At 41.3% G+C, this 25692-nt stretch overlaps 2 protein-coding genes across 2 annotated transcripts; one reads left to right on the top strand and one right to left on the bottom strand.

The window, feature by feature from the left end:
- The first annotated feature begins 776 nt into the window (after positions 1–776).
- Positions 777–5332, top strand: LOC145136943 (RNA demethylase ALKBH10B-like). The gene is made up of 7 exons (XM_079071060.1): positions 777–1419; positions 3567–3706; positions 3828–3945; positions 4045–4161; positions 4265–4380; positions 4486–4640; positions 4725–5332. The coding sequence occupies exons 1-7, from the start codon at positions 939–941 to the stop codon at positions 5173–5175; spliced, it is 1578 nt and encodes a 525-aa protein (XP_078927186.1). The 5' UTR covers positions 777–938; the 3' UTR covers positions 5176–5332.
- Positions 5333–5335: 3 nt separating this feature from the next.
- On the bottom strand, positions 5336–6939 carry LOC145136944 (uncharacterized). The gene has a single exon (XM_079071061.1). It carries the CDS (start codon positions 6798–6800, stop codon positions 5481–5483), a length of 1320 nt encoding a protein of 439 aa, XP_078927187.1. The 5' UTR covers positions 6801–6939; the 3' UTR covers positions 5336–5480.
- Between the last annotated feature and the right edge of the window lie 18753 nt (positions 6940–25692).

Below are 25692 nucleotides of genomic sequence, written 5' to 3'. Positions count from 1 at the left end.
ATAATTGTATGGATGGAACAGCTCAAAAGGATTCATTTTTTAATTAAATAGAATACTAGAAAAGAAATGAAATCGAAAGAAATGTGAAATTTTGAAAGAAATTATTGAGTTTTGTAGGTAAAATTGAGATAAATATTTTGTACTTATATTAGATATAAATAGGGATTTTTTTTAAAGTTTGTGAATGTTTGCAAACGGTCAAAAATGTGACCGTTCCCCAAGTCAATTTCAATCGTTTTCTCCCGTTACCATCATAACGCTCATTACCGGAACGCCTAAAAACGCCACACCGAAACGGTGTAGCCGGCGTTATAACACCATATTTAGCGTGCCACGTCGGAAAAACGGAGGTGCGCGTTGCCCGCTCCCACCCGTCTAAGCAGTTGGCGAGACTAGCTAGGCGCAAGAACTCAGCATGTGAGTATGGACCGGTGGTGAGGAAGCCATGTAGGCTTGTCGAGGCCCCTCCTTGCAGTCTTAGATGAGTACCTTTGAATATCTATATATTCTTTCGCAAACAACAAATTAAACCTTTGAAAAGAAACAATATCATACATCCAATATAATTTTTTTAGTGAACAACTAACTGTTGCGAACTTTTGATATTGTATATATTAACACCTTAGCAAAAATAACCAATGAAAAGTTGACAACTCAATATGTGAAGACACACGTACGGACATGACAGTATACGCTCCTCAGAAACCTAACCCTGGCTTTCAATATTATATATAGTCCCCTTTTTTCATTTCTGTCTTCAATCACTCTATAATAAGCACATGCATACTCTCTTTCTCTCTCTCGCTAAAACTCCGAATTATCAGCCGACGGGAAATCCCGATAACTGACTGAACATCGTAAGCCATTGTTTCGAGTGGCCCGAACGGGAAACAGGTTTTCGTTTAGCTAATTTTTTTTTTTAGTTAGAAGAGACTAGCATGACGCCGGCAGCCGGCGTTTCTACAGCTTCCGATCTAGCCCCGGCGGTACATCCAACAGAGACGTTCGCCAAGGACGCGATTATCTCCTGGTTCCGAGGCGAGTTCGCGGCGGCGAATGCAATTATTGACGCGTTGTGTGGCCATCTGTCTCGGTTAGAAGGTGGAAGGTGCGAGTACGAGTCAGTATTCGCTGCTATACACCGCCGCCGGATTAATTGGATCCCTATTCTTCAGATGCAAAAGTATTTTTCCATCGCTGACGTAACTCTCGAGCTCCAGAAAGTGACCGAAACCAAATCGAAAGGGGTTCAGAAGATTGAAGAAGAAGTCGATGTTTCTTCGCCGCTGAAAGTGCAGCATCATGAAATTCCAAAAGAGGTTCCCAACGATAGAAATAGAAATCAAGGTGTTGAGGCTGTTGACGATGGTTTTACCAGACTTAATTCACCTACAAATGAGATAAAGATAACCGATACAGGTAACAACGATTATACTTGTTATTGTTGGTATAGGCATGACAACAAATTATCTGTCTCATCTGATCTCTCATACTACATACATATTGTTTTCTATCAAATTGCATTTACGTCTTGCCATTTTTCCAGATTTCTTTCTCAGTTTCTCATTATTTTTTACATGTTCTATTACATTAACGTCAAATTTCAATGTTCTGCACAATAATTTTAGTTTTTCAATACTGGGATCTGGATGTTTAAAGGAACGGTTTCTTCGTGTCCATTAATTGGAATTGAGTGAGTTCCTATATATAAATAGAATCATCTGGTCTCTTTTCTCTCATGCATTTGCATTGTACATATCGAGAATCAGTAAAAGCTAAAATTCAGATCTGTTGACACTTGACACTTGACATCTTCCCAATGACTTTTTTTTGAAGCGAGATTGTCGAGGTTCGATTTCAATAAAAACATAAAAAGTGCCTTTAGATATTGGTATAGCTGCCTGCCTGCTCATATCGGCTAGGCCGGCTTTATTTCCAATTTTCTGGTTAAAAAGTTCTAAGCATATTAATGTATCCATAAATATGTAATCGAACAATTTTTTTTTTCAACAAAACATCAATTATTATTATTATTAAAATTAAAATGTATGAAACTTTACATTTTGTTCACAAAATACTTTTGTTTTAATGATATTTTGTGACTAAAACGATTTGATTATGTACTTTATAATATTGCCTTTTTAAATTATTTAATGGAATTTTGTAAAAATAAAAGTAGTTGGTTTGTTGTTTTATAACATTAACCTTTCTCAATAACATAACAAAATTAAAAATCAAGGGTTTAAACGTTTTTAAAAAGTTTGAATTTCCAAGTATTTCAAGAGATTGTCCTAAAACAAAACTCAAGTTTATAACAATCAGAAGTATTATAACAATTTATAAGAGTTTTTTAATTAAAGTTGGTAAACTATTCTTCTTATCATCATAAATTCATAATTACACCTTTTTGAAAAGAAAAAAAAAGATTTTTGATGATAAGATGAGTGTATGTATTAAAATGGAATATAATTTAGTGGCACATGGTTTGGTGTGAGCTGCAGGAGGAGATCCGTAATAACGGATGTCATCAGTCACCACCTGTGAATTGTTTGTTGGGCGGAGCCTTTGAAATTTTGTGATTGGATTATGATCCTACTACTATTGGCAAAGTCAACTCCCTCAATATTAACTGTCCACAGTTACAATGCTTTTAATAAACGGATTTCTAAAGTTTATTTTTGGTGATTTTTGAAGTTTAGAGCATCCACCCCAAAAGTACCAAATGCCTTTTTAATTCAATTCTTCATGCAAAATGACTTCAGCCAAGTCATCAATGCTCTTTCATTACCTGCAACTGCAAGTCCTTTTGCAAGGCCATGTCAGTATATATCCTACCATATTTTAGTAATATTTTATTATATATAAGTATATAATTAATTACTTATATATTTATTCATATAAAATTATACAACATAAGGACCACTTTGAATTGCATTGATATGAATGGTCTTAAATGATGGTAATTTTAGTGCATTAGATGTGCTTCAAGGGAAAGTTAAATCTAAATGTTATATATATATATATATATATATATATGTATATATATATATATAATGCTTTCGATGGATTAATCAATCGGATAAAAAAAAACTCTAGCTTTTTAGGAGTAGGTAATGCTATTCTTGGAAATTACATCCAACCTCTATCGTATTCTTGTAGTGGATGAAGGAATCCTAGTGTAACTGTATAGTAGTAGTGCATTACTCGTTGCTTTTTTTACCTTTGTTAGTGGGGAGGGTGCTAGTGCTCAGTGCTATGCTGGGTATGCATCAAAAAGGTTTTAATACAAGTAAAAAGTGTAACAGTATCTAACCCATATTAATTTTGATCCATTTGGATGGAAATGGAAGTGCTGCTATATGTAAATTATATCTATTAATTACACTTAAGAAAAATGTCTGACAAGATTAATTTCAATATTTAAGTTGGATTAATTATATATGAATTCCCCAAAAAAAAAAAAAAAAAAAGAAGCTAATCTTGCATATAATGTGTCTGTCTGTTAATCTTTTATTGTGCATATATACTAATCTAATTCCTTATATATAATTTTGGACTATGTACAGGATCTGAAGATGCGCGGGAGGCATTGGTAGAAGTAGAAAACATAAAGATATGCTCAAACCAAGAAGATTGGGAGGTCTGGAGAGCTCAGATCAAGATGACAAAAGGGTTCGTAGCCAAGGAGTCTGTAAAAGGACATATGGCGAGTTCTTTTTTTTTTTATAATTATTTTAATTATATTCAACCGAATTGATATATACCTATTAATTACTTCAATTCGCTATATATGCACATAATAATTTTGGACTTGTGTTGGTTGACAGGTCAATGTTGTAAGAGGTTTGAAGTTGTATGAGAACATACTTACCCATACAGAGTTAACTCGGTTAAATGACTATGTGAATAAACTCCGAGTTGCTGGAAAAAATGGACAACTCTCGGGTGAGGGGATCCTGTGCTTTATTGATGCTTTTATAGCTAAACTAGTTCATTCCTTTAATTTGCCAACCCAAGTTCTGATATTAATTAACGTCTCATTAGGTGAGACGTTTATCATTTACAACCAGCAGTCGAAGGCCATCAAGAGAGAGCTTATCCAGTTTGGAGCTCCCATATTTGGACAGATAAAAGCCGAAGCTACAAGTAAATCCCAAGATAGTAAGTAATTGTTTCAAAATAAGTTTAGCTAAAAATTGGATAAAACATGCATGTCAAAATTCAAATCCTAAATCTGTTTAGTAACATATATGTATGTGTGCAGGTCATATCGAGCCAATTCCAGATCCTCTTGAAGGTGTGATTGATCACCTGATTAAGTACCATCTGATTCCCGAAAACAGACGACCAAACAGCTGCATCATAAACTTTTTTGACGAGGTATTATATATAATCTAATCTTTCTATCAAAGATATTACATATACATGTGTGATATGTAATTACGTATAGTTCACTAAGTAAAAGCCAGTTTGTTTTTCCTATAGGGAGAGTTTTCGCAGCCGTTCTTGAAGCCACCTCATCTTGATCAACCGATCTCTACCCTTGTTCTATCCGAATCAACAATGGCTTTTGGGAGAACTCTTGTTTGTGATAAGGATGGAAACTATAAAGGGCCACTTATGCTTTCTCTCAACCAAGGGTAATAACCACATACTGTTTTTACTTCTTTATTAATTATTACCACTAACGAAAACATTGTAACCTTCTGTATTCAACTCCATAGGTCCCTCTTACTGATGAGGGGAAACAGTGCTGACATGGCGCGACATGTCATGTGTCAATCTCCAACTAAAAGAATCAGCCTCACATTTTTCAAAGTTCGGACAGAAGACTCATACTACGAAAAGAACGTCAGATCAGCAACAAGTTCCATCACCATGTGGCAACCTAATGGCAATGTTAACGGCTGCTACGACTCCAAGTCCAAATGGGATGTCCTTGGTGCACCACAACTAGTCATGTTAGCCCCAGTTAATCCAATGGTTCTAAGCCTAAGAAGGTGGCCTCATGGTGGTGGAAGTGGCACCGGGGTTTTCTTACCATGGAGTATCGGATCACAAAAACCAACAAAACATCTACCTCGTGTCCAAAGAGGCCGTTTAACTAGTGTTCTCGCACTGCCAGCCCCATCTCAACCACACACACCAGATTCCACCTCCACTTCCAGTATTTAGCATATGTAGTCAGTCAGGTCAGCTTCACTTGGTCTACAACAAGGCCGTGGTGATTAGACTTTCCTTTCCATGTCACCCGAGTGTTTTACTAGTAAAGTGTAATTTAAAAATTGTGAATTATTATTAGTCTTTAAAAGTCAAGATTTTAGGATCAAAACTATGACACATGGCATAGAAACAGATTGCTTTTTAAAACGACAACAAGACAAACAGCATAAATACAATAACAAACAGATCTGATGTTAGTAACCCACAACACACAAATCACAATCCAAAACACCTTTGGTGCAACGAAAAACTACTTACTACTTACTATTACCAGCTTTCACAGGTGGTTCATCATCGTCTTCTATATCCCAATTCAAATCCTCATCGTTTTCACCACTATTACTATTCAACTGCTTAAACACATCAGCTTTCTTAGGGGTGTTGCCTTGCAAGATTTCCTTTTCATCGTTGTCCCCAACATCCCCAATCTCATCCCACTCGAGATCTTCCTCAGTTACATCATCATATTTACCAGCATTAAGATTTTGACTAACTTTCTCATCAGACACATGTTCACCACTCTGTTTTGGCTCCTCACTGTTTTTGCTAACATCAGCAACAATGGTCTTCTTCTCCTCATCCTCATTGACAACATCAGAACTTTTATTTTTAGATTCATCAACACCATCTTCATCTGGATTTTGCACTGACTCAGCAACATTAGAACTCACAGTTATAGATTCATTATTAGAACTCTGTTTCTTTTCAATTTCAGGCAAATCAGCTTCTTCTTCTTCATCAACATCCCAACTCAAATCTTCTTCATCATCGACTGTTAGAGATCTCCTTACCAGATTTGCTCTCACGTCCTCCTGCTGTTTAAGCTTTTGAACTCTATAGAAATACCTACACCAAAAGCTTCCATCATCAACCTCATTCGGAACAACTTTCCTGTAAATTGCTTCTACAGATCCATTATCTCCAATCAGTTTCTCAATCTCGCTTTCCCTGTCACTCAACACAAACCCTAGCTTCCACTTATTATAATCATCTAAATCCTCAGGATCGTTGCAATAAGTTCGAGCATCACTTTGAATCGCATTAAGTTGAGAATCGAAACGACTGTACACTTTCGAATTTAAACCACTACGATCACTGTAATTCTGTCCTGCTTCCGAGACATCAGAGTCATCAACATCGGAAGGTTCAAGAAGAGCGTCCTTACCTTGTGAGATGATATCCGCAGTCGACTTCAACACTCCATCGATCGCCGATGTGCCGACCTCGATCGAAGATGGTAGCTCCTTCACTGCTCGACTCGCGACTTCACGGAACAAATCGGATTCTTTCCTCAATCCTGAACCGAATTCCTTCAGATCGCGACGGTATGTCTCAAGTACTGATTCCGATCTGGTTGTTAAATTCTTCACCAGATCACCAAAGCTCCATAAACCACCGCTGCCGCTGTCAAACTCCCCAGACGAAGAAGAATTTAAATTTAAATGCTTTTCTTCAGCTCTTTCACTTCCTTCATGCTTTGGAGATTGATTTTGCCGAAGATCGGTCTCGGAATTCATGGAACCATCCATATTTTCCGGCTCAGTGTCGCCAGATAACATAGATTTGAAGAAATTCATCTACAATTCAACTGACTGGAAAAACTATGATTGAAGTTTCGTAAGAATGCGTGTAGTTTCCCTTTCGTCGATCACGTAACTAAAAAGTTAAGATCATCAGGAGGATTGGGGAAGACTGGAGGGAGACAATGACAAGATAACTACCGATTACCGACTGTTAAGATATGCAATTTCTTCGCATGTCAGGCATTGGGCCTTAATCTTTAAAGCCCGTTATTTGCTCCATATATTGGGCCAATAATACCCATTTTTAACAAAACTGCGGTCCCCTTCTAAAACCTGTTTCGGACTTAATGTACTATGGGCATCTACGGGTTTAGAACGACACCATATATTCACTGTTTAAATAAAATCAATAAAAAAAATAATGAAAGATAGGCTTCGAAACTTCTGATTTATACATATTTGTTTTTATTAAAAACATAAAGGTGGTTAATTTAAAATATTTAAGGTAGTTCATAATTTATATTTTTATATAATAGTTTATAAAAATAAAATAAAAAAATAGGTGGGTCAAATGACCCACCATTGATGTTTGCAGTGCGTCTACTTAATGAAATTCTAGGATGCACACAATGAGACATAAATATCACAAATTGTCATGTGATAGATATGGAATATTGTAAATGTTGGTTTTTTGTTTCTTTATTTTTTAGGTGTTTTAACAAGGTTCTAAATAATATGAGTCGTGACTTGACGGCAATATCAAAATTAAGTTATGACGAGCCATTTTGTTTTTTCAAAACGTGACTATTTTATATACATTAAAAAATATAACTCATATAATTATTGAATTTTATCAATATATCAAGTTTTTAGAATTGTTATATTGATATTTAATATAAAAAAGTTAACAAAAACTCAATTATGTTATGCCCGATAAAAAAAACAAAAAAACAAAAAAAACTCGCGACTTGAAAAAGACTCGCGCAATAACGCGATAAAACGCGTTTTGACACGTTATTTGGGTGTCACACTTAACAAACACACCTTGAACGTTTTCGTAACGCCTACATCATGTCTCGTGTCGTGGCACGCCTTGAGGCATGCCATGACACACTTTTTAGAATCGTGATTTTTACGGATTACTAACCGAAAAAAACTAATTATTTTTGCTAAAAGCCTCCGTTTTGAGGGTTAGTTTAATTAATATCACGATAAAATAGGATATTAATTAAACTAACAATCATACACGACTTCATAAACATTTTATTTGGCTTTTAACGAATGAAAATTTTCTCTAGAATACCACATTTTGGACTAGTTATGTTCATTTCAAAGTCGGTGGATGGTTGGTTAGATATATGTGACATCCCCTAATTTCTCGTCCAGAAAAGACCGATTTAATTTATGCTTTTTAAAATAAAATCAGAGAAATCTTTTCAAAAGATGTTGCGGAATAGGTCCCCAAAACAAAACATGATAAAAGTTTGTCAAAACCTTTCTATAAGAAATGTATAGTTTCATTTCATATCAAAACCTCGGGATGTCATGTTCAAATACAGATCAAAAGCATAAACAAGACATTATAAGCCTTACAACAGTTATGTACAACTACTGACCTATAATCCAAAAATCTCTCATCGTCCTCCGACTATGCTCGGGGTCCACTACCTATAATCATAAAAAGCTGAGTGGGTCAGGCTTGGGAGCCTGGTGAGCATATAGGGTTTTCAACCCACAATAATAATAACTTATTAAGTTCACCAATCAACAATAACCCTGATTACCCATTCCTGTTGTCCTCACTTTACGTCCCTAAACACCTAACACAAGGGACCTAGCCTAAGGAATATTATCGGGATGGACACTACTGCTAAGGGGTTTCCTCAGCCATACATGTCCTAAAGGCAACCATGAGGGGGATTGGAGTACACCAATGAACATTTAGTTCATCAACACCTACAAGTTGCGAACCTGCTCGTGTGCCACTGGACTGTCTAGAAAGGTCCGCAGTCGTCATCTATACTCCGTTAGACGACTTCACCAATAACAACAACAACAACACCGAGGCCTCTCATCATTTTAACACCCATCGACTATTTCGTCTACCCGTGTTCTACCCAACATATTTGTAGATAAAATATATATACAGTTTAAAACTTGTATAAAACATCTATTCATCAGTCACCTCAAATAAACAATTAATATATTTACACATAACACGTATTTTAAGGTAAATACTTCATATCTATGTGTAAAGTGAAAGTAACTACACACTCACATGATTTGATGATAATCGGGCAGCAATTCGTTTCCTAAAACGTTCGTTTCTAATAAAACCGGGAGTTTTATTGAGAAACCGGGCTCTGCAAATGTCGGGCTTCGAAACCGAAAAGATAAATTTTCCGGGATTCTCGGGCACTTCGTGGCGTATTCTGGGGGTTATAATTGATACCGGGGCTTTGGGGGAAGTTAGAATGAAAGAAATGTGAGTTTAGGGGCTAAAAGTGACACTTTTCCAAAATATACCCGGGAGGTCTCGCACCCTCCTATTTATAGGCTGCGAGCCTCCTGATCCAACGGTTGAGAAGCCTCCAGGTGGCGCAGATCCGGAGCGAGGAGCACGTGGGTTGCGCATGCGAAGGGGCTGCTGGCAGCCTCTGATTGGACCGAGGTCTAGTGGTCCGAGGTAGAGGGTTCGTGACATCCTGCGAGGGTTCGGACACGAGGAAAGGGGCACGCGTCGCCTTCTCACTGGACCTCTTCGGATGACTCAGCAGCTCGGATTGACTCAGCAACATTTTGGACACGCGTCACATTCTAAGCGAGGGTGAGGTGGCCGGAGTCCACCTATGCGAAATTACTCGGTTTTGAGGATTTTTCTTGATTTTCGCGCCAAAACTTCTAAAATCCATAACTTTCGCATACGAGCTCCGTTTTTGACGTTCTTTTTTATGCACGCGTAGGTAAAATTACGCTCTACAACTTTAGTTTAGACTTCGTCGGCTAATTTTGACTTTAATTTTTAAATTATTATTTTTAACAGACCGGGATAGGAAATCCGTTAAAAATTCATAACTTCTTCATCCGACGTCCGTTTTCGTCTGTCTTTTTACCGTTGTGCTACTATTGACGAGACCTTCGATTCTCGTTTAGGTCGTGTCGGCTAAAAATCACTCGATCTAAAATTCGAGTTTCTAGCTGTCTACTGCTAAGCTGAAACTTCGAAAAATCATAACTTCCTCATACGAAGTCAGATTTGGGCGTTCTTTTTATACCTACTCTCGGTTTAACGAACACTACGAGTTTCGTTTAGATCACTAAGGGTAAAAAATAGTTTATCAAAAACTCACTTTTTACGACATTCAGCACCGTGTCGGTTTTGTCGTGAAACTTCGACATGTCATAACTTCTTCGTTATAACTCGGATTTTGGTATTCTTTATATATCCATAATCCTTGTCACGACCACTACAACTTTCTTAATAGATATCGGCTTTATCTAATATTTATTTTTGACGCTGTAACATCCGGATTCCCAGGTATCTTAAATTATGTATTTTATTGAGTTTTGGAGAGAGACTCGGCGAGTAGGCGCTCAGACTCGCCGAGTAGAGCCGCGAATCTCCATCCGGGTTAATGACTGGACTCGGCGAGTCCATACGTGGACTCGGCGAGTCCACGCTGTTTAATGAAACCCTAATTTCTTGGGTTTGGGACCTATTTAAAGGCCCTTATGGCCTTCAATGGCGGCTACCAGACCATAGAGAGAAACCCTAGAGTGCTTGAGCGTTTTGAGAGAGAAAGGAAGCCATTCGTGACCTTGGAAGTGTTGTTTAGCAAGAAGAAGGAGGTACTAGCCAAGATGAAGCATAGGAGGTTGCTATTCTGTGGATTTGGAGCTAAGATCTTCACATTTGAGGTAGTAATTCGACTCTCCTTCTGTTCTTTTGATGATCATATGGATTTAGGGTTTCTTAGACCCTTTGTTGGTTAGATTTGATGTCCAAATAGCCCCTTCTTGTGATAAGGCTTTGGATCTGGATCCATAGAGGTCCAGAGAGCCTTATTCATCAAGCTTTATGAAGAACAATAGAGGTCATGGCCTTGGGTTAAGGTATTTGGGGCTAAATCATCATATATGGTCATATAAATGTTGCTTGTGCATCAAGATCGAGACTTTACGTGATTATAGTGGTTGGGAAGGCCAGATCTAGGGATTAGAGGAACAGATCTGACCTCAGGAGGTCATTTGAGTTGGTGCATGACATGAACTCGCCGAGTCCAAGGGCAGACTCGGCGAGTAGGGTTAGGGTTTCCCGTGAATCACTCAGTGAGTGACTTGCCGAGTTGGGGGAATGACTCAGTGAGTCAGAGGGGGAATAGAGGACTCGAGTTCACGACTGAACTCGTCGAGTCACATTTGTGCACTCGGCGAGTCGGGTCAAAAGTTTGACCGTTGACTTTTATTGACTTTTAGGGTTTGGTCAACTTTAGGGTCTTTGAGCCATGAGAGGGGTAAAATGGTCTTTTACCCTTTTGAGAGTACTAAGAGGAGGAATAGTCTAGCCTTGAGAGATGTATTGATTCAGAGTGTTTATTTCATATGATTAGGCGGAGGCTAGACCCGACATTACAGAGTTCGAGCTTTACCGAGTTACCCGAGGTGAGTCTTCTCACTATACTTTACCTAGAGTGGTAATTAGAGCTATGAGACAGAGTATTGTGTATGCTTTTGCATGATGTGATTTCTATGTGTTATATGCTATGTATGTTACAGAGTTTTCAGAGTTAGGACCGGAAGGTCCACAGAGTTAGGGTCAGAGGACCCATAGAGTTAGGGCCAGAGGGCCCACAGAGTTATGGGACTGGGGGGTCCCACAGAGACACTTTGACCAGAGTGTCAAACAGAGTTATAGCCTCGAGTGGCTAATATGTGTTATGTGTGGTATTTTGGGGAACTCACTAAGCATTTATGCTTACAGTGTTGTGTTATGTGTCTCAGGTACTAGCGAGGATCGCGGGAAGGCGCCGGCTTGATCAGTACACACGCGGGGAGATTTTATTATGATCTTGGGATATGATGTTATGTGATACAATGGTGTTTTTATAACGATTATGAATGAAAACGTGTTTTATAAAATGTGAAAAATCGTTTTGAAAATTTGGGTGTTACAAGTTGGTATCAGAGCCTTGGTTTGAGGGATTCGGATTCATCTTCGGGCATATCTGAACTCAAACTGAGGATTTGAGAGAAATTTTGATGACTAAAAACTTTTTAAAAGAGTAAAAAGAGTTTTGAGATAAACAGAGCAGAGCCGTGTGTACGATCAGCCAGCGCCCGAACGGTGATTTCCCAAAATACCCTTGTAATTAGTGTTATGAGATATATTATGTTTTGATATATGATGAGTTATGCTATGCATGCTAGAGTAGACTAGGCATTCTTAGGACTAGAGTGGCCTGATATGTGATGCCCTAGTCTAGGAGTTTTGCTGCTAGGGATACTTGAGAGTGTTTAGATAGCAGCGAGGAGTTTATGAGAGAGCCGCTAGTGAGTAGCATATGGTTAAAGAGAGTAGAGTACTTGGGACTTGGGATCCAAGGAGGAGGACTTAGAGTGGACGCTGATGCGGTGTGGATGGTAGTATAGGGCCCGTACTACTGAAGACACCGGAGCAATGCGCACCCTAAGTAAGAATCCATTGGGTACTAAGGAGCAAGTAGGGTGGAGTTATCGAGTGCGAGTATACTCGAGCGAGTCCCTGATATTTATTATGTTGTATTTCAGAGACATCATGGTTGGGACACGCCACACACCAGAGAGCAGCGGTATTAGTGATGAGGAGATCCGTATGATCATTCATGAGGAGGTGGCTGCGGCCATCAGGGCAGAGATACCAGAGATGTTCGGGTCTATCAAGACCACACTGATAGAGACATTTGACGAGAGATACGCTGCTCTTTCTGAGGCTGCGGTTGCTGCGGCCACTGCAGCTATAGCTGCGACTAGGCCGCAGGGTGGTGATGCGTTGATGTTTCGTGAGTTCAGCAACACAAAACCACCGGAGTTTGATGGGACCCAGGTCCCGATTGCAGCGATGAGGTGGATATCAGACATTGAGGGGTGTTTCTTTACTTGCTCATCTCCAGAGCATTTGAGAGTCCGGTTCGCGTTGAACCAGCTTCGCTTGGGAGCGAAGGACTGGTGGAAGTTTGTGACGGCGCACTATTCGCCTACTGAGCTTGCTGCAGTGACCTGGGAGAGGTTCACTGCTATGTTCCGAGAAGAGTATGTTCCCCAGGTGGAGAGGGAGCGTTTGGCCCAGGAGTTTTTGACCCTCAAGCAGGGTACAGAGTCTGTTACAGTGATCACCAGGATGTTCCATGAGCGGGCGATGTTCTGCCCGGAGCACGTGTCCTCCGAGCAGGCACGTATGAGCCGATATATGAGCATTTTGAGGAGGGATATACGAGAGTTCGTGGCGAACTCGACGTACCGGACATTTGTCGAGCTTCAGGCAAATGCCCGGAAGAGGGAGATAGAGTTGGAGACTCAGGCTAGGGAGGAGGCGGAGTCTCAGGGTAGGGATCGGCGACCGGCACAGTCTCAGCCGGCAGCCAAGCGGGCCAAGCCTGCCGATTCGAGATCAGGGAGCCAGAGGGGCCGCACTTGTGGCAAGTGCGGCAAGAGTCATGATGGAGTGTGCAGAGCAGGGTCTTGCTACAAATGTGGCAAGGAGGGGCATATGGCCAAGGATTGCCCCAAGGGGTTTGCAGTCTGTTTTCACTGCAACCAGACCGGACACCGGAAGGCCGAGTGTCCGCAGTTACGAGGGTCAGCTCAGGGAGCTTCTCAGGGATCTGCCCCTGCTGCTGTTCGAGCTACAGAGAGTCGGCCGGCGAAGGCCGAGGCGCCGAAGGCTCGCGGGAGAGCCTTCCAGTTGACAACGGAGGAGGTCCGCGCAGCACCCGATGTGGTAGCTGGTATGTATTCTTTCCTCTGTTTATTTTGAGTTTGTAGTGTTATGCTTATATTGTGATATGCGTAGGTACATTTCTTGTGTGTTCTGTACCTGCCTTGGTGTTATTTGACTCGGGTGCGAGTCGGTCTTTTGTGTCACTAGCGTTTAGTCAGCACATCAGTACCCAGCGTGAGGCGTTGAGTCGACCTCTACGAGTTTCCATAGCTGACGAGCAAGCGGTGTATGCTACTGATGTGATTCGAGGATGTGTACTCAAGATCTTCGGTGTCGAGTTTCCGATAGATCTGGTCCCGATTGCTATGGGGGACGTATGTGTCATAGTGGGCATGGATTGGTTGAGCCGTTTCGGAGCTGTGATTGACTGTGAGCGACAGTTGATGACGATACGAGACCCCAGTGGGGGAGTACTTACGGTGTACGACGAGGGTTCCCGTTCTGGGTCAGCATTTTGTTCGGCCGCTAGAGCGAGGCAGAGTTTACAGCAGGGCTGTAGTGGGTTTGTGGCTTATGTGGTGGATACGAGAGTAGATGCAGAGAGACCGAGGTCGATCGGTGAGGTCCCAATAGTGCGCGAGTTCCCGGATGTTTTCCCCGAGGAGTTGCCGGGTGTGCCTCCCGAGAGGCAGGTAGAGTTCCGTATTGATTTGGTTCCGGGGGCAGCGCCTATCGCCAAGGCGCCCTATCGCCTTGCGCCACCAGAGATGCAGGAGTTATCCTCACAGCTTCAGGAGCTGCTGGGGAAGGGGTTTATACGGTCGAGTAGCTCGCCGTGGGGAGCGCCGATCCTTTTTGTCAAGAAAAAGGATGGTTCACACCGGATGTGCATTGATTACCGGGAGCTGAACAAACTGACGGTCAAGAACCGTTACCCCTTACCGAGGATCGACGATTTATTCGATCAGTTGCATGGAGCGTCTTGGTTTTCTAAGATCGACTTGAGGTCTGGATATCATCAAATGAGAGTACGAGATGAGGATATCCAGAAGACAGCGTTCAGGACTCGTTACGGGCATTACGAGTTCGTGGTGATGCCTTTCGGGCTCACCAATGCACCGGCAGCATTCATGGATCTCATGAACAGAGTATGCAGACCGATGTTGGACCGTTCGGTGATCGTGTTCATCGATGATATACTGATGTATTCGAGATCCAAAGAGCAGCATGAGGAGCATTTGAGAGAGTTACTTGGAGTTTTGAGATCGGAGAGGCTTTATGCCAAATTCTCCAAGTGTGATTTCTGGTTACGAGAGGTCCAGTTCCTAGGGCACCTCGTTAACCAGAATGGGATATTGGTCGATCCGGCCAAGATTGAGGCAGTTATGAGTTGGGAGGTGCCGAGATCCCCCACCGAGATCAGGAGTTTCTTAGGGTTGGTTGGCTATTATCGGAGATTTATCAAGGATTTCTCCAAGATCGCCGTGCCACTCACCAGGTTGACCCGGAAGGGTGTTGCTTTTTCATGGGGACCAGAGCAGCAGGCCTCCTTCGAGACACTTCGCCAGAGACTGTGCGAAGCCCCAGTGTTAGCCCTTCCGGAGGGGATGGAGGACTTTGTGGTGTATTGTGACGCATCGATATCAGGGCTGGGAGCGGTGCTGATGCAGAGAGGGCATGTGATAGCATACGCATCGAGGCAGCTGAAGCCTCACGAGACGAGGTATCCCACCCACGATCTGGAGTTGGGGGCTGTAGTGTTCGCCCTCAAGATCTGGCGTCACTATCTGTATGGGGTTCGGTGTACCATATACACGGACCACAAGAGCTTGAAGTACTTGATGGATCAACCCAACCTGAATATGCGCCAGAGGAGATGGTTGGACGTGGTAAAGGATTACAATTGTGAGATCCTGTACCACCCGGGCAAGGCTAACGTTGTAGCCGATGCCCTGAGTCGTAGGGCGGAGAGCGCCCCGATACGGGACGTTTGTATGAGATTGACAGTGATGACTCCGGTGTTGGACACCATCCGAGGGGCCCAGGCTGAGGCCGTGAGACCGGAGAACCGCAAGAGAGAGCGGGTTATCAGATATGTATCGGAGTTTGTTACCGATAGCAGAGGGCTTATGACCTTCCAGGGTCGGATCTGGGTGCCATTTGTGGGCGGGGCACGTACCATATTGATGGAGGAGGCACACCGATCTAGGTTTTCGATGCATCCCGGGGCCACTAAGATGTATTTGGACCTGAGAAGAGATTATTGGTGGCGCTGTATGAAGAGGGATGTAGCATGGGTTGTTGAGAGGTGCTTGACCTGTCGCAGGGTTAAGGCCGAGCACCAGAGGCCGCATGGTAAGTTGCAGCCGTTGGAGGTTCCCGAGTGGAAGTGGGAACAGATTACCATGGATTTTATCACCAAATTGCCAAGGACTGCGAGGGGCGTCGATGCAATTTGGGTGATTGTGGACAGGTTGACGAAGAGCGCTCACTTCCTTGCTATCAGTGAGAGCTCCTCCGCTGAGAGGTTGGCAGAGTTGTACGTGAGGGAGGTGGTATCACGGCATGGAGTGCCGATCTCGATCGTCTCAGATCGAGATGTGCGTTTCACTTCCAGATTCTGGAAGAAGTTTCATGAGGAGTTGGGTACGAGGCTACATTTTAGTACCGCATACCACCCCCAGACAGATGGGCAGAGTGAGCGGACGATTCAGACGCTCGAGGACATGCTTCGGGCATGTGTGTTGGATTTCGGAGGGAGTTGGGACACATACTTGCCCTTAGATGAGTTTTCCTATAACAACAGCCATCATTCGAGCATCGGTATGCCACCCTTTGAGCTGTTGTATGGGAGGAGGTGTCGGACTCCTATTTGCTGGGGTGAGGTCGGGCAGCGTGTGATGGGTAGTACAGAGATAGTACTTCAGACGACTGAGCAGATTCGGCAGGTCAGACAGAGGTTGTTGACCGCTCAGAGCCGCCAGAAGAGTTATGCGGACAGACGTCGCTCGGGGTTTGAGTTCCAGGTTGGTGATTTAGTACTCCTGAAGGTATCTCCTTGGAAGGGGGTGATCCGATTCAGGAAGAGGGGTAAGTTGGGACCTCGGTATATTGGTCCTTTCAGGGTGACTGCCAGGGTGGGCAGGGTAGCGTATCGTTTGGAGCTACCTACGGAGTTGAGCCAGATTCACGATACCTTCCACGTGTCTCAGTTGAGGAAGTGTATCGCTGATGAGTCGGCAGTGGTTCCGTTAGAGGACATTCAGGTAGATGCGAGCCTGAATTATGTTGAGAGACCGGTTGCGATTGTGGATCGAAGGATCAAGACTTTGAGAAACAAGGAGGTGTCATTGGTTCAAGTCCAGTGGCAACATCGGAAGGGTTCTGAAATGACCTGGGAGCCGGAGTTAGAGATGCGCGAGCAGTATCCAGAGTTATTTGTGGAGTGAGACTTCGAGGGCGAAGTCTGATTCTAGTGGGGGAGAATTGTAACATCCGGATTCCCATGTATCTTAAATTATGTATTTTATTGAGTTTTGGAGAGAGACTCGGCGAGTAGGAGCTCAGACTCGCCGAGTAGAGTCGTGAATCTCCAGCCAGCGCCGTTGCCTCATGTTCAATTCCTTCTGATTAAAGAGATATTGAAGACTGTTATGATCAGTGAAAAGTTTACATTTAGTACCATAAAGATAATGATGGGATTTATACAAACATCCTATGTGTGCATGCAACCCTAGATTGGATCTATGTTTTCACTATAAGACATACAACTATATGAACACAAAATAAACCCTGGGATGCTTCTATAATTTTCGAAAATCATATAGAAGTGTAGTAGACATACCTTTGTTGTTATATTGCAATAACAACTAGTTTCCTTGATCTCTTGAACTCTTGAAAGCAAGCACCACAATTGTAGTGCCTCTAATGGCTCACAAACACCTTGAAGCAAGAAGGCAATTAAGAGAGAGAGGGAGGATACTAATTTTCGGCCCTAGGGTTTCTCTTGGAATCAAGTGGTCGAAAATTGAAGCATAGGGCATCTATTTATACTGTAGGGTGCTAGGGTTTCAGTCTAAACCCTAATGGATAGCTTAGCCACCAAGCAGCCCAAGGAACCTTCTAGAATGAGGCCCTTGGACGAAAATATGATGATCCCTCATCATAATTTCGTTCCTCCTTATTCCTTTGGGTTTCCCAGCCCAAAACTCAACTATCACACATTTGACAGTTTATACCCCTTTATTTAATTAATCTCTTTTAGTCACCAAATTAATTCCTAATTAATTTATGACTAATACTAATTAAATAAATATGATTTCTCCTTTAATATATCATTCTTATAATATATTAATAAACCATAATATCTTCTCTCTCATATCAAATTACCTTGTCAAGTTGCTTTGGTGAAGGCAACCCAAAAGGACCATGCACACTCGGATCAAGTACATACCAAATATAGTTACGGACTTAGACACTAATCCAACAGTCTCCCACTTGGATAAGTCTAGTAACTATATCTCACATATGACTTCCGTATCCGATTAGCAATCTTAGCTTTCAATAGCCGCTGTCAACTCTGACCAATAATCTGTCCTTCAGATAAGGGATCGTATAATCCTCTGTTCTAGATATCATGCTAACAATACTTATTGTTCAGCATTTTGTTTCTCGATCTCTGATTTGTTCGACATAGAACTCAGTTGAACACATCAACTTCATCCTGACCGGGACCGGCACATAAGTCAAATCAAATCATCAAGTGGCCAAGATATCGCTTTTATTCTCATAGAATAAAAGGAACATAAAAACGTCGACTTATATGCTTTTATCATTTACTAGCTAAGCCACACACAATAATGCGTTTTATAACATCAAGTTACTGATGCGTTTTCGCATTATCAATGTATAATCAACTAGCAAACAATAACCATATCTCTAGGTTTAAAGATTATATGATATTATCATCTTGCGATCACTTGTGATAACATTCATGAAGCGATGCCAGCAAGTGCGGGTCTATTCCAATGCTCAATACAAATTTCATAAGCACTCATAAACTTTGCAGCAAACCTTTGCTATGTCTAAAACTTTTTAGACAATCCACAAACAAATTTATGACAATCTTCCTTCATATCTACTTCCAACATATGAGCGATTGTGGATTGTTCGAATAATCTTATTATTCAGGAAGTCAAAACATGCAAAAATTGAAACAATAGATAATAAATCAACACAAGATAGAAACTTTCTTATAAATAACACACCTTTATTTAATCATCAAATGTTGAATATAAGATCATCCATTACAAGTTTCCTACCTATCTAATCTAAACTAATATCGTCCTTTAGCCCTACGCTCCTAGCGTGCTGTAAATGCTTAACCCTACTCAGTCCCTTCGTAAGGGGATCTGCTGGGTTATCTTCCGACGATACCCTCTTCACAACGAGGAGTCCCTCTTCTACCCGATGTCTAATAAAATGGTATTTCCTGTCGATATGTCGAGATCTGCCATGATCCCTTGGTTCCTTGGTTAAGGCAACCGCTCCTTCATTATCACAGAAAATTTCCATGGGCTCCTTTATGGATGGCACAACTCCAAGGTCTCCAATGAAGTTCTTCAACCATATAGTCTCTTTTGACGCCTCGCTTGCCGCAATGTACTCTGATTCGGACGTTGAATCAACTACGGTCTCTTGCTTGGAACTTTTCCAAGTCACTGCTCCTCCATTCAGGGTAAAGACCCAGCCCGACTGTGATCGGTAATTATCCCGATCTGTCTGGAAACTAGCGTCACTGTACCCTCGCACCCTTAAGTCATCACTTCCACCGAGGACTAGAAACCATTCCTTGGTCCTTCGTAGGTACTTAAGAATATTCTTGACAGTAATCCAATGTGCCCTACCAGGGTTCCCTTGATATCTGCTGACCATGCTCAAGGCAAAAGCCACATCAGGGCGAGTACAAGTCATAGCGTACATAATCGAGCCAACTGCGGAAGCGTAAGGTACTCGGCTCATATCAGCTATCTCTGCCTCTGTACTCGGGCTCTGAGTCTTACTCAGTTTGGTATTGCATTGGATTGGTAACTCCCCTTTCCTGGAATTTTCCATACTAAAACGTTTTAGTACCTTCTCCAAGTATGTATCCTGACTGAGTCCTATCAGTCTCTTGCTTCTGTCTCTCACTATCCTTATTCCCAGAATATATGCAGCCTCTCCGAGGTCCTTCATAGCGAAACACTTCCCAAGCCAGGACTTGACCTCCTGCAATGTTGGGATGTCGTTTCCTATGAGTAGTATGTCATCGACATACAATACGAGGAAGCTTATTATACTCCCACTGGCCTTGACATATACACATGACTCATCTTCATTTCGCAGAAAACCAAACTCTTTGACCTTTTCGTCAAAACAAAGATTCCATCTGCGAGATGCTTGCTTTAATCCATAAATGGATTTCTCAAGCTTGCACACTCTATTAGGATGCTTCGCATTGACAAAACCCTCTGGCTGATTCATGTAAACATCCTCAGCCAGCTTCCCATTTAGGAAAGCGGTTTTTACGTCCATCTGCCAGATCTCATAATCATGAAACGCAGCTATTGCAAGCATTACCCTAATAGACTTTATTTTCGCAACTGGTGAGAAGGTCTCATCATAGTCAACTCCAGGAGTTTGAGTAAAGCCCTTCGCGACCAATCGCGCTTTATAAGTGTGCACTTTCCCATCCATGTCTGTCTTCTTCTTGAAGATCCACTTGCACCCGACTGTCTTACGACCTGGTACATTATCAACCAAATTCCAAACTTGGTTGTCATACATGGACTGAATCTCGCTGTCCATTGCCTCTTTCCATTTAGCAGACTCTTGGCCTGCCATGGCTTCCTTGTAGCTGTTAGGTTCGTCCAGATTTACTAGTGTACTATCACTAATAAACGTATCCCCGTCAGTAGTAATATGGAAACCATAAAACTGGGGTGGAACAATAACTCTACTTGAACGTCTAAGAGGTAAGGACTGGTCAATTGGTTCAACAGGAGTTTCCTCCTCATCTTGAACGCCAGTGTCAGAGGTTCCTTCTTCTCCTGACTCTTGAAGCTCTTCAAGGTCAATCTGACTCCCACTGTCTCCTTGGCTTATGAGTTCTCTTTCTCTGAAAACCCCTCTCCTAGCAACAAAGACAACATTGTCATTTGGTCTATAGAAGAGATAACCAAAAGACTTCTGTGGATAACCAATGAAGTAACACTTCTCACTACGAGGTTCTAGCTTATCGTGAGTCTCTCGTCTTACGAAAGCTTCACAACCCCAAACCTTGATATGTGCTAACGAGGGAGCTTTTCCTGTCCACATCTCGTGAGGTGTTTTGGTAACCTTCTTGGTGGGAACTAAGTTAAGGATATGGGCGGCAGTCTCCAAGGCATACCCCCAGAATGAGATTGGTAACGAAGCACGACTTATCATAGAGCGAACCATGTCCAACAAGGTTCGATTACGTCTCTCAGCCACACCATTCAATTGTGGCGTTCTAGGAGGCGTCAATTGTGAAACTATTCCACACTCTTTCAGATAGTCGTGAAACTCAAGACTTAGGTACTCTCCCCCTCGATCAGATCGAAGCATCTTGATTTTCCTGCCCAACTGATTCTCCACTTCATTCTTGAACTCTTTGAATTTTTCAAAGGTTTCTGACTTCTGCTTGATTAAGTAGATATATCCATATCTGCTATAATCATCTGTAAAAGTCACGTAGAAGCGACAAGCGTCCCTTGTGGTGGATCTAAAGGGTCCACATACATCTGTATGTATGAGATCCAATACACCCTCACCCCTTTCACATGTGCCAGTAAAGGGTGACTTGGTCATCTTCCCAAGCAAACAAGACTCACACACGTCATCGTCCCTAAGGTCGAATGACTCCAATACTCCATCCTTTTGGAGTTGGGCTATGCGTTTCTTGTTAACATGGCCAAGGCGACAATGCCACAAGCATGCTTTGTCCAAACTTGTGGACGAATCAATATTCAAAACATCATTTCCTAAATTGTCAATAACTAACACAGATTCATAAATCCCATTACAAGGTAATGCATTGAAATAAAAGACACCATTCAAATAAGCATTAATAGAACCATTACTATTATCAAATGAATATCTGAAACCTTGTCTAAACAAACCATGAAAAGAAATGATGTTCTTTTCCATATCTGGCGAATAACAACAATTATTTAAATCTAGTCCTAACCCATTACTCAACACTAAGGAATAAACTCCGATCTTGGTTACTGGTGAAGACTTCTTGTTTCCCATGATCAAGCTTATCCTTCCATGCTCCACTCCCCTACTTCTTTTTAGGCCCTGCATATCAGAACAAATGTGGTAACCACACCCTGTATCAAGAACCCATGAAGTAGCAAATGATGAGTTATCAGATTTAATTAAATACATACCTGCAAAGGTGGGCTTTATCTTCCCATCCTTAATATCTTGCAGATATTTAGGGCAGCTTCGTTTCCAGTGGCCCTTCTGGTGGCAATAGAAGCACTCTGCTTCCTTGGGGTCAGAAGAGGGCTTAATAGAACCTGCTTTGGTCCCACTAGAAGAGGAACCATCTTGAGTCTTACCCTTATGGTGGCTCTTGGAAGGAGCCTTCCTCTTCTTTCCCTTTCCTTGGCCAATTGCCAACACAGGAGCAGCTACATTAGAGGATGATGCAATAGATTTGTCCTTGAGGTTGCTCTCAGCTGTCCTCAGGAGCCCTTGAAGCTTACTTAGGGTGACCTCTTCCTTATTCATGTGGTAGGTCATTCTGAACTGGCTGTAGCAGGAAGGCAAGGAGTGGAGGATGATGTCGATAGCCAAATCCTCATCAAACTTAACATTAAGTTTGAGAAGACGATCAACATATCTTTGCATTCTTTGCAAATGAGCAGTTAGGGATTCTCCACTCCCCATCTTAGCGGTGATCATGTTGGTGATGATCTCATAACGCTCTTGCCTCGCGCTCTGCTGGTACCTGTCCAGCAAATCTTGGTGCATCTCATATGGATACATGTCCTCATAGGACTTTTGGAGTTCGAGGTTCATGGTGGCCAACATGATGCAATGAACTTTCGTTGCATCACGCTCGTGGGCCTCAAAGGCGGCCATCTCTTCAGGAGTAGCTTCTTCTGGGTTGATCTTTTCTAGCTTCTCGTCTAGGACATATTCTTTGTCCTCGTAACGAGTTATCATGCGAATGTATCTCATCCACTCGTTGAAGTTCGAGCCATCAAATGTCACTTTCTGACATAGGTTCATCAACGAGAATGACCCAGAAGTGTTGTTGTTCGCGTTTGACATCTGAAATAGAAAGGAACAAAGTTTGATTAGAATGAATCCCCAATTAAACACCCAAATGAGAAATTAGGGCTAGGATCCAACAACATTATTTACAACTTAGAAAAGGGATGCCGTAATCTAAAAGTAAATAATTTGAAGGTAAGTGAATGAGGATTCACTAATTTTCACCATGAAAAACGAAAGAGGTTAAGTTTTAAATGTATTTGAAAATTCCTAGATTTCTTTTGAGATTCATTGAACATTTCAATGGCACGTTTAAATCTCGATATGCACTTCAAATTTGCGACTGGGATGCCGAGGATCGCAAACAAGTTTGTGAATAACCATGCGAATCAACGTGGTGCACTCAATGTTTTCATCACCTAATCAATGTGCTGGTTAGCCACGCACGCTCCATTGATCTATGATAAGACATCGAGCCACCCTTTGTCACCAATGTCAATCCCAAATTAGTGTGTTGGTTAACCACGCACGCTCCACTAACGTTTGACAGGGGTACAAAGTGTAATTCCATGGAATAGCATCATTTTCACATTTTACCCTAAAGTAACTAAGAGTGGGAATTTGTAAAACAATGTAGTTACTTTAATATTTCCATTATACTTATAATGAGGAATTAAGTGCCCTATCCTATCCGTTCGGCTAACGACCCTCCACCAGTCAAGCAAGCGGTAGATGTGAGTGTACATCCATTAAGCGCCATTTTATAGGCAGCAACCTTATACCCACCTTATAGACTGACTTCGTGAATGAGGCCTACTAGCGATAAGACTAGCTTATTCTTATACATATATATAATAATTAATCTTATAATATCATAATTGTATAAGGGTATATTTTAAAACATTTCAAAATACTAGTGTCTTAATTGTATTTAAAATTTTCGAAAATTAGACCATTTAATTTAAAATTTTAAACACCAAAAATATTTGATTTAATAATTATCAAAATTAAACAATTAATTTAAAATATTAAATCATGAAGGATTATCATGAAATTAAACTATTAATTTACCAAATCTTTTAAATCCCCTAGATTTTTGAAATTTATGGAAAGGATAATTCAAGATCTTCAATTATCCAGTTTAAACAATTAAATTGATAATCACAAAGATAGCAATATCCAAATCCCTAAAATTTTGGGATCTTGTCTTGGGGGGCAAGGGATTTTCGAAATCCCTAGGGTTTCATAACCCTAATTTCGAAAATATGGAGGCTAGGCAAAAGGGTTTAAGAACCCTATCAAAATCGCCAACTAGGGTTTTTCAACCCTAATTGCGAAAATCACCAAGCCTTAGGGCTTACTTGCCATAAACCCTAATTTGTCAAGTTCATAATATGTATCAAATCCAATTGAAAACAAAAACCAAAGGCTCTGATACCACTGATGGGATTTATACAAACATCCTATGTGTGCATGCAACCCTAGATTGGATCTATGTTTTCACTATAAGACATACAACTATATGAACACAAAATAAACCCTGGGATGCTTCTATAATTTTCGAAAATCATATAGAAGTGTAGTAGACATACCTTTGTTGTTATATTGCAATAACAACTAGTTTCCTTGATCTCTTGAACTCTTGAAAGCAAGCACCACAATTGTAGTGCCTCTAATGGCTCACAAACACCTTGAAGCAAGAAGGCAATTAAGAGAGAGAGGGAGGATACTAATTTTCGGCCCTAGGGTTTCTCTTGGAATCAAGTGGTCGAAAATTGAAGCATAGGGCATCTATTTATACTGTAGGGTGCTAGGGTTTCAGTCTAAACCCTAATGGATAGCTTAGCCACCAAGCAGCCCAAGGAACCTTCTGGAATGAGGCCCTTGGACGAAAATATGATGATCCCTCATCATAATTTCGTTCCTCCTTATTCCTTTGGGTTTCCCAGCCCAAAACTCAACTATCACACATTTGACAGTTTATACCCCTTTATTTAATTAATCTCTTTTAGTCACCAAATTAATTCCTAATTAATTTATGACTAATACTAATTAAATAAATATGATTTCTCCTTTAATATATCATTCTTATAATATATTAATAAACCATAATATCTTCTCTCTCATATCAAATTACCTTGTCAAGTTGCTTTGGTGAAGGCAACCCAAAAGGACCATGCACACTCGGATCAAGTACATACCAAATATAGTTACGGACTTAGACACTAATCCAACAGATAATGCCTCCATATCTTTAAGGCGAATACTACCGCTGCCAACTCTAGATCATGAGTGGGGTAGTTCTTTTCATGCTCTTTCAATTTCCTCGATGCATACGCTATCACTTTATCCCTTTGGGTTAGAACACATCCTAACCCAACTCCAGAGGCATCACTATAGACTGCGAAGTCATCAACTCCTTCAGGTAACAAAAGAATCGGTGCTTCACATAATCTCTTCTTTAACTTCTCAAAGGCTTCCTTATGCTTCTCATTCCAAGCATAAGTATCTCCTTTGTGGGTCAAAGCTGTTAATGAAGTAGCAATCGAAGAAAAGCCTTGGATAAATCGGCGATAATATCCGGCTAATCCTAAAAAACTTCAAATCTCCGTAGGAATTTTTGGTTGTTCCCACTTCATTACAACTTCAATCTTTGCTGGGTCAACCATTATTCCTTCTTGGTTAACCACATGACCTAAAAATTGGACTTTTTGAATCCAAAATTCACATTTGGAGAACTTT

Source organism: Lactuca virosa, chromosome 9, assembly GCF_052849685.1.
Source record: "Lactuca virosa cultivar CGN04683 chromosome 9, Lactuca_virosa_CGN04683_v6, whole genome shotgun sequence".
Taxonomy (NCBI): domain Eukaryota; kingdom Viridiplantae; phylum Streptophyta; class Magnoliopsida; order Asterales; family Asteraceae; genus Lactuca; species Lactuca virosa.
Note: the sequence above shows the minus strand (reverse complement) of the source record. Positions and strands in the feature narration are given on the sequence as shown.